This window comes from Dinoponera quadriceps, unplaced genomic scaffold (assembly GCF_001313825.1).
Source record: "Dinoponera quadriceps isolate SergipeBrazil2010 unplaced genomic scaffold, ASM131382v1 scaffold1252, whole genome shotgun sequence".
Taxonomy (NCBI): Eukaryota; Metazoa; Arthropoda; class Insecta; order Hymenoptera; family Formicidae; genus Dinoponera; species Dinoponera quadriceps.
In genome coordinates this window covers 180,102-189,088 of record NW_014555363.1, presented here as the reverse complement: position 1 = coordinate 189,088, position 8,987 = coordinate 180,102, and the positions used below count along the sequence as shown (strand labels likewise).

The 8,987-nt window shown below is 42.5% G+C and overlaps 3 protein-coding genes across 8 annotated transcripts; 1 reads left to right on the top strand and 2 right to left on the bottom strand.

Annotated features, from left to right (window-relative positions):
* Nucleotides 1-379: 379 nt before the first annotated feature.
* Nucleotides 380-6,213, bottom strand: LOC106743989 (nuclear transcription factor Y subunit alpha). Of its 6 annotated transcripts, none has more exons than XM_014618359.1 (5): nt 6,126-6,213; nt 5,067-5,370; nt 4,852-4,988; nt 4,454-4,627; nt 380-4,157 (listed from the first exon to the last, which is right to left on the bottom strand). In XM_014618359.1, the coding sequence occupies exons 2-5, from the start codon at nt 5,356-5,358 to the stop codon at nt 4,062-4,064; spliced, it is 699 nt and encodes a 232-aa protein (XP_014473845.1). In that variant the 5' UTR covers nt 5,359-5,370; nt 6,126-6,213; the 3' UTR covers nt 380-4,061. The 6 variants fall into 6 exon arrangements, with proteins under 6 accessions (XP_014473845.1, XP_014473844.1, XP_014473849.1 ...); XM_014618358.1 differs by lacking the exon at nt 6,126-6,213 and adding an exon at nt 5,489-6,091; XM_014618363.1 differs by lacking the exon at nt 6,126-6,213 and adding an exon at nt 5,489-6,091 and having other exon boundaries at nt 4,870-4,988.
* On the top strand, nt 5,564-7,047 carry LOC106743992. The gene is made up of 2 exons (XM_014618365.1): nt 5,564-6,013; nt 6,143-7,047. The coding sequence occupies exons 1-2, from the start codon at nt 5,568-5,570 to the stop codon at nt 6,171-6,173; spliced, it is 477 nt and encodes a 158-aa protein (XP_014473851.1). The 5' UTR covers nt 5,564-5,567; the 3' UTR covers nt 6,174-7,047.
* LOC106743991 (ragulator complex protein LAMTOR1) lies at nt 6,882-8,862 on the bottom strand. The gene is made up of 5 exons (XM_014618364.1): nt 8,660-8,862; nt 8,329-8,405; nt 8,070-8,159; nt 7,549-7,747; nt 6,882-7,440 (listed from the first exon to the last, which is right to left on the bottom strand). The coding sequence occupies exons 1-5, from the start codon at nt 8,702-8,704 to the stop codon at nt 7,351-7,353; spliced, it is 501 nt and encodes a 166-aa protein (XP_014473850.1). The 5' UTR covers nt 8,705-8,862; the 3' UTR covers nt 6,882-7,350.
* Between the last annotated feature and the right edge of the window lie 125 nt (nt 8,863-8,987).

Sequence of the window (8,987 nt, the reverse complement as noted above, 5' to 3'; positions counted from 1 at the left end):
ATTTCGCACGATGCCGTTATCCGCGAGCTACTCTAGAAAATGCGATCCTCCTCGCGGTACCGCTCGCCAAATTTCCCCGAGGAGCAGCGAAGTATCCGAGTCAACTAAATCCGACGGAAACGATCGTGGAGACCGACGAGGATACGCGAGACTTCCCGACCATCTGTAGGACAAATTGCCGCGTGGAAAAGGCAGATACAAAGCGTTACCCCGTTATCCGTCGCTCCTAAACATCTTGAGCCGCGCAAACAATATCCGGACACGCAACGGGGAAGTGATTCACTGTCTGAGAACGAACGAAGCGAGGATCCGGAAGAGGCTATCTAAACAAGAAGAAATATAAGCGGCTTTGTTTCGGAAAAACGTGCATTATCTTTTACCATTTTTTCTCCTTTATCTTTTATTTCCGCTATCATGCTCCAAATTAACCGTTCCGACTCTGACCTTCCTCTCCTCAAGGCGCATATAGATACGATGCGTACAAGACGTAATCGAATATCCTTGAAATTATAGATACACGATAGGTTTCCTCGTTCGAGCGATACACTCCATCTCGCGTCATGCCGGATTCAAAATTAAATAGAACGCGAAAAAGAGAAATCTTGACGTAGTCTGCACGTATCAACTGGATCACTCGAGAGAACCTGGCAAGGCTCCTCGACTAATAAGACGGCTCAACAAAAAATGACTTTATCTCGAATATCAGAAGGGGATCAGTCGTTTCCTATAGTCGGAACAATCGTGTTGGCCGTCGCCTTACGTGACGATCGATGTATCTCTCTTGATTAATCCAGATCTACAATAGGTATAGCAAGCCTTGAACCTTTCGCTTTGAGTAATAAAATATAAAACGTAATTTCTGACGAAAAGTTGTAGCAATGCTACCTTGGGAATTGCGACAACCTAGGAGCGCCGGGAAAGCTTTTTGTTGGAAATTACGTTGCAATTTAGCACTTGAAGCAAAAAGCTTCGGCAATGGCTCACTATATCTATTGCAGATTCAGTCTTATTCGCGTAATTCAATTTTCAGAGAGATCATCCTCTTTCTTTCTTGGATCGCCGGGAATTCCGAGTATATCGACACATCGAAGTAGAGAGCGGAGGATTGCATTACAAAGCATCTCGAACGCAGAACACGTATTGAACCGCGCAGAGGCCGTCAAAGGGTACCGTGGTGGGATCGGATCGCTGAATCGGATCGCTAGCGAATACCGAAGCGAAGTTTCCCTCCGTACCATCGAGAAGGTACGCTTTTGAAACAGCCATTTTATATCGCTTAATTATCAAGTCGAGGACGTGGGACTCGCGCGCGCAGGGATATGTCGGGATCGCGCGTACGACACGGTGGTGAAATGAAATGTGTAGTACACATACACACACGAGTTAGTAGAAAACAGAATTTACGTTCTTTCATGCACACATGATTCCATTTCATCTCATAATTTCCTCGTTATATCACTAATTATTTGCTATAATCGCTTAGCCCACGACTGTACAAATTTTCATTATTCACACCACGCGCATATCCACGTCGAAACAGGCGCTATCCGTTTGTTTACTTTCGTAATTATTTACATATCTGGTGTAGGCAGTACAAACGTACACACGCACGCCGCATGCTCATTAAAGGATTGTCTACAATAGCCATAAAATGTAAGCAAGATGTAAGCAGTAAGCTGATCGGCCAATTGGATTCTTAAAGTCCAAGAATAATCGACTGTGCTTTGGTCAATTAACTTACATTTTTATTACTTTATGGCTATTGCAGACGGTTTACAACACGCCCATTCACGCTCGCTTTAAAAAATAAGTGCTAGTGAATATAAATACTTCAAATTCGACACGTAAGCATCTGAGAAAGTCTCGAGTTTTCACTAAAAAAAAAACTACTCCCCAGAGTCATTCTTCGAGGAATATTGCAAGAAACGAGTATTGGGCGCGCTAAGGCATCAATTTTCGGCACATTCGCGTCGTAATTCCACCTTGACTTGATCACGACGAACTCACTCGCAGAAAGTGTATTGACTTGTAGTAACTAATTGCTCGTGTCTTACTGACGTTTGCGTTTCACCGTCTTGTGTCTCAGCGGTGTCTAGCAGAGCTACGCAAAGACGTTCCTTCAGTTTTCCTTAGATGCCTACGTAACACGTGTAACAAATTTGCCTATTAAATTGTTTATACCACTAAATATCTCAAGATACGCAAGATTTTGTAAAACAAAGCAAGAACCTTTGCACCATGAAACATCGTATTTTCAGCATAAATTACGCGCCTACGCTCGGAAATTGCTTATTTGTAAAATGTATACGGAATCGATATCTCGGATCACGAGAGATTACATACAAGTGTTGCTACGCAGACATTCATTTTTGTACCTTAACAGTATAATCATTTCACAGAAAGTGATAGGCTCGATCAAACAACATCGGAAACAAAGAGGCGCGGACATCATTCCCGACGAGTTTTGCAACGCAACCAGTATTTGGGCAGGAAAGTGTATCTTCTGGAAATTTCCAAACATAAGTTTTTCCATCGGATATCGTGCGCTGGACATAAATACGTCATCGCAAATCTCTTTCACACTGTCGTGAACAATAGTCAAGACTGATCACTGATGAGCTCTCACATATCGCACCTTCTCACTTCCGACTACTCTTACAAAGTTGTACACGGACTTAAGGCGCGTTGCGACTTATGCCTCACATTATGAAATCCTGGGAAAAAACCACTCATATATAATACATATAATTATACATAAATCATATCTAACTCATTATATACTTATATATATTATATATGTGACGGCTTTATAACGTATAATTATGTATGGAAAATTCTTTCCCGGGATTGCACAGAAAGAGCAACCTGATGTTATCTGTAAAACGGATTCTTCGCATATGACAATTAATAATTTATAAATTATAATTCAGTCTCTCTCACTTCACAATATCTCAGTTTTAGTTGAATTCAACACGTTCGGTGACTGATCTTTGTGCTTATATAGAATATGATTAAGTGATATACTCCATTTGTGTAATTAAAATTTCCCCAGGTACAACTTAATTTTCCATTTGTGTAGTCGGTATGCATTGCCTTACCGAAGTAAAGCTGTTATATGTCTATCGAACTACTATAAAACTATCATATGAATGCGTAAATACTGGGAGATTAATGATACCTATGTGTATGTATACAGAATGCTACAGAAACGGTGTTCATCTGCAGATTATCTTGCCAATTTTAAGACCTTTTTTTTCATAGCAAAATATCAAGAGATGTAACCATTTATCGTATTATCAAATACTAGTCTGTGTTCAATAACATATTTTTGCAGTTACATTTCAAATAAGGATTCTACACAAAAGTCAGAGTCTGTTAAAAAAATACGAATTTATTAATCGTCTTTTTAAACTTCCAAGTTTTCTTTTTTAACATCCTGTATACAATACTATGATATTCTTATGGTTCCGTACGTACGTATATACATACGTCACGCCTGGATAAAAATATTTACAAAAAAACAAATACGATTTAATCACAATAACTAAACGAACAAATGTTACATTTTGCTTTTACTTATAAAGCATATAAACTTCTTACATTTTATTTCTCTTTCAATCAAATTTATATTTAATTATTTACATTATATAAACGATTATCTGACAATATTGTCATCAGAGATCATATTTTGCAGGGTATTATTTCATTTTTGCAATAAATAATCAGAAACGGCAAATGCAACTTACACTTCCGCAAAATCGCAAGATCGGCATTGGCCGGAGAAGAAACAAAACGTAAAAGTGTTTCTTTTGTGGTTCCAACGGTATCGATCGTATCGTAACATCGTGACTGTCTACGCGATGATATCGTATGTTAATACGATATACCTATATTTTCGGCTGTTATTGCTGTAGTATGAATGATATTGTTGCCGATTGAAATTGCGACATGTTTAATCACGAAATTTGCATTTGCACTAACAAAATGAAATAATTACACCCTCGCGCAAAATCATGACCGAGAGACACGTGACTCCTTATTTTTTTTTTTTTACAGGAGACTTACTTCCGCTTTTTCACTTGACCGGAATGAAAACGGCCACCTTCACCACGAATTCTGTTCATCGCGTGTCGATGTCGGGACTCGTGAAGATATTTCTACAAAATTAAAATTCATTTACTTTTCTCTTTATATAAAAAAAAAATTAAAAAAAATATAGAGGGCATATTTTATATGTAAACATAAAATATTTATATATATATATGTATCAAAATATAATATATATTATTATTATATATTACAATATTTTTACATCTACACGACATGAAATCAATGCATGAAACAGTTTCAGAAAACTTCTTACGAACGAAAACATTCGGCAAGATGAAAAAAAACGTCGCCCTTCAATTGTTTGAAGAAAAAATAATTTATAGAAACTCCAGAAAATACATACCGGTCTCTCTTTAGGTATCTTTCCTTCGGCCTCTAATTTCGCGCGTGCCTGACGACGTTTCAATATACGCCTGTATTGTTTAGCGTTTACATATAATGGTTCTTCTTCGAGAAACTCGGCATTAGGTAAGGCGACTCTCTGGAACTGCGTCTGTCCGCTGTTTCCCGGCACCATCTATTTCATGAAAGAATTTATGTAATCATTCAATCGTCGACTCTTTCTTATTAATTGAGAAGCAATTATATGTACATCTTTGTATTCGCGGTATCATTTCGAGAAGCGTTAATCTTGAAATCGGTCTGCAACCAGACCATTTTGAGTCCAAAATACTCTTTGAAGGTCACTACAAGTTAGTATAACGTGTAGCTACTGATTGTACATATAACTTTCACAATTACCATAACAACATTTCCTGCCTGAGATACTGTTGCTGTAGGACTAGCCAGAGGCTGTACCGGCGATGTGGTAGCCGTGTTGGTGGTGGCCTGCGTCGTAGTCCCAGCGATTTGCATGAGATTGCCATTGATATTTATAACTGCGAATTCGAAAGATGCCATTACAAATCAAGATCTCTGTATTGAGCCGGAAAGTAATCCGTTTGATGTAAACAAACCTGTCGGTTGCGTCTGTTGAACTTGTCCTTCCAGCTGGACAGGTTGATAAATGTAAGTTTGTCCATCGGGTGTTTGAATGATCTGTGGCGTTTGGGGCTGCTGAATAACTATCTGCTGGCCTGTGTTCGTTAAACTGGACACAGGTACAACCTGGATCTGTCCGTTGGGAGCAGCCACCTGTATGGCCTGCGGGAGCATCATAGCCTGGCCACCCTGACCCATCTGAACGACCTGCACCGTTCCTCCCGTACCACCCACCACAACCGCCTGACCTTCGCTGAGCTGCTCCATTGCGATGTCTCACTATGATAGCAAAGGATCGTCGTCAGTAAATAAAAAAACAGCTGAGAAGGAGGAAAATTGTCACAGACGCAACGATCTCAGGCATATACGTATGGACACCTCGGATATGTGCACGCACCGACAAAATCGTGTCGTCGTCCGATTCATTATTTCTCCGCGCTCGTGGAAGGTTAACGTTAAGCTATAGCAGACGAAACATGTCGGTTGACGCGGCCGGGGAGTTCAGCGCTGGTGTTAGTGCGACTCACGCCAACGTGGCGAAAACAATGGATCGAGTCTCGAGCGAGGTCCACGTGCGGCCGGGAAGCCGGGATACGCACATACCGTCCCAAGGGTCCGAGGAGCGACATACGCAGCAACAGACGGACGAAGCCAGCCAGCTAACCGGCTGGCGAGCGTCGTCGTCTCGCGTCGAAGGCCAACGAGAGTACCGTTCGACGTCGTCGTGGCTTCCCTCGCGGCCGCGCTTCCGGGCGGCACGAGATTCGCGCGCGGCCGTTGCGACCGCCGGCGGCGGGACGACGACACCGCACCTTCCGACAACTTTCGCCATCGCGGGCGTCGTGTGGATTCCCGATGCGGGAACGCGATCTCGGGCTCCCACGGCAAACATGGCCGTACGGCCGACGGCTTTTTCGGCGCGGTGAGAGGCGCGGGCACGCGGCGAAAACGGCGGCTACGCGAAATCGGACGCTTAATAGCGGACGCGGGCGCGCGGTCACGCCGGGCTGATGTTTGATAATTTGTGAACTTACATTGGATATTTTCGTAGGCACTTTCCCAATGATTGGTCGGCAAATTGAGGACCAATGGTCGGCGATAGAGAGTCTCCCGGCACTTGTGTATTGGTGGCACTGAACGGCAAGTTCTGCCAGTCCGATCGCTGCCTGACGCCAGAACGGTCGATGCCCCTCTGCGCCTCGTAACGCACGGCCAATCAAGTGACCCGGCTCAAGCCCCCACGCCGCTCCGCAGTGGCGCGCGTTTCGAACCGTTCCTTTCCCCTTCCGACTCGTCCGTTCTCGAGCCCGTAAATTCGTCTGCGGAACGAATTCAGGAACTTTTCCTTTTCCACTTCCGTTGTTCGTTCAGGTATGCAAGCGAGCTCATTTGCGAGTTGCGTGGAAAATTCTTTTTTTTTTTATTGACGCGTCCCTTCCCTTATCGCAGACCCGCGGCTTTCTCTGCCATGGAACTTTCTACCTTTTGTTCGGTTGTAAATCAGTGTCAGAGTTCAGGTAGCGTTCAAATTACAAATTTTCCACGGCATATTGACGATAAAATACCAGGCTCGAGGTCTCGGGTGAAAAAAAAAACCTGAACAAGCGTGACGTGAACATGGTTTTTGTTCGGTTTTTTGCTCGGTTTTTCCCGAGCGAAACTCGTAATTCAACTTTTTTTGCGGAAATCGAAAAAAGACCCTTTCTCGGAATTTCTCGGATTCGTTGGTTGTTCAGCCTCGTCGAGTTAACGACACGGATTTCCAAAAAAAAAAAAAAATGGCAATTGTCTGTGATTCGATAGAATTTATTGAACAATGATAAAATAGTATTCTTCCGCTTTTACGAATGTATATACGTCGATATAGAGGACTATATGGTGACAAATTAATCTTTCACATAAAAACTGCACTAATAGACGATAATGATAAACTGTGCGGGGAATTTCCGGCGCACATCCTTAAATCCTAAACTTCGAAAGTAAAAGAGAGAAGTACCTATCCGATGATCGGACGAAGCCATTGTTATACAGCAAGCGAATATCAATATCAATATCTCGTAACATTTTGTATAATATACTACATCTTAATCCGCGTTACAATATGCGTATTCCTTCCCCTCAGCAAACGCTAGAATTGCGATTCGGCCTTAGGCCGACTTATTTTCCGAAGAGATATATGTTCTTCAGTGCAGCGTGAACGTTGAAGTCCCAGTCAGAGATGTGATAAGATTATAAGTGAATTTCGGGGACAGCCATCGATCACGATAGAAACGGCACCACCAGGTCCTCCTTATGTTGAACTTTCACATCGCCTAACGCCGTCACAGCCTTGTTGAGCATTTCAGTAATCTGCAAATATCGCGTTCACTTCGTCATATCGCATCGAAGTTGCGCCTTAGTGTACAAGTTGCAACAGCAAGCATCGCAGGAAGAGGGTAGTTTTGTGTCGCTCCTTACCAATTCTTGATCTCCACTTGCCAGGGGTTCAACTGCCAATGTTCGTTCTGGCGCAGGTATGTCCTTGAGGAAGCAAGACGCGGTCTCAGGGAGCGCAATTCTTCCCGATTCTATTCTCTTTGAATACGCACGTGCCCTGTCCATGTATTCGTGTTGTTCGAGATTATGTGAGTCTAACGCACCAACGTCTATGACGTTGCTGTAAGAAAAAACAAAGAAATGCCAGGTTCAGAGAGAGCTTGGAAAATCATAATTTGCCGGATTAACACACGTTTGTCACTAGATGACTTAAAAACTCTTCTCACTGATAGAAGTTTACAATAACGTTTACAAGCTTTCTAATTGTACACAAAGGGAAGATATATAAGAAAGGCTTTAATTGCTATGTCGTAAACAAGTCGAACCCCGACGGTGTAAAATACGGCACAATGTCGAAGACAGAACTTGTAGAAAACATTGAAAGAGAATGAAAATAAACACGCAAATTAAAAGTTTCTTTCATTAATAACGAAGCCACTTACGCTGCAGTTTCGTGTAAAATTCTATTTAATGCACTTTGTTCGTCCGTCTTTTTAGGCACAGAACTTGCATATTGGTTGACGTAATCATCGCTAAAATAGAAGAAGGCGCAAGGTTTTACTTGATCTTGCCTCTAGGTAAGTGTTCAAAATATTATAACTATTAGAACTATGAACACACAGTAAGATAAATACGGTTAATACGATAAGATATGCTCGGTGCGATAAGATATTCAGGCTAGCTGAATCAGAGATGACTCACCTATGTACTCTTAGTATATTTGTGTTGTTGCTGACAGGATCCACCAACAGGTGCGTCCTTTCGTTCGCCTCTCCACCCTGAATGAGATATGATACGAAAAATAAGTGAACAACAATAATAAACGAATACTTAAAAAGTGTGGCAGGAGTGACGCATTTTTGCCTAGCAAATTATCGTCGCTGTCGATTTCGCTGTATGTCCTCGCTATGAGAGATTCGTCATACGCAGTGTCGCCGAGTAGGCGTGTTATACGCGATAATTCGAGACGCATATAGTGATAAGACGTGAGGGGTAAAAGTAGGGAACGCGAATTCGTCTCGCGAACGGTTACCTGCGGACCGCTGTCCTCTTTACAGAAACTGTAGCAGCATCCCATACTTGAAGGGGAATAATAACGTAGCCTTTTCGGTTAACACAGTACAACCGTTATTGCAAGTGATTTTTCATGTTTGCGCTGGTAAACAATCACATGGATCAGCTGTCGTGTCGTCGCAGGACTATGCGCCTTGAAACGATACATATACACACACGCAATTTCTCAAAATACTAATACGCTACTCCAGAGTGCGTAGAATCGTCGTCAGATACGAAAATCGAAGGCACCGCGAGTGCCGGGCGTGTGCGGCGCCTCTGGCGGCGCTGGCGACAATCCGGGAATG

Coding starts and splice junctions, on each gene's coding strand:
- LOC106743989 (XM_014618359.1), bottom strand. CDS start 5,358: ATGGAGCAGCTCAGCGAAGGTCAGGCGGTTGTGGTGGGTGGTACGGGA. Junction 4,989..5,066: donor TCAACAGACGCAACCGACAG/GTTTGTTTACAT, acceptor TCGAATTCGCAG/TTATAAATATCAATGGCAAT. Junction 4,628..4,851: donor AGGCAGGAAATGTTGTTATG/GTAATTGTGAAA, acceptor TTCATGAAATAG/ATGGTGCCGGGAAACAGCGG.
- LOC106743992 (XM_014618365.1), top strand. CDS start 5,568: ATGTCGGTTGACGCGGCCGGGGAGTTCAGCGCTGGTGTTAGTGCGACT. Junction 6,014..6,142: donor CCGACGGCTTTTTCGGCGCG/GTGAGAGGCGCG, acceptor ATATTTTCGTAG/GCACTTTCCCAATGATTGGT.
- LOC106743991 (XM_014618364.1), bottom strand. CDS start 8,704: ATGGGATGCTGCTACAGTTTCTGTAAAGAGGACAGCGGTCCGCAG. Junction 8,406..8,659: donor AAGAGGACAGCGGTCCGCAG/GTAACCGTTCGC, acceptor TATCTCATTCAG/GGTGGAGAGGCGAACGAAAG. Junction 7,748..8,069: donor ATTTTACACGAAACTGCAGC/GTAAGTGGCTTC, acceptor TTTTTCTTACAG/CAACGTCATAGACGTTGGTG.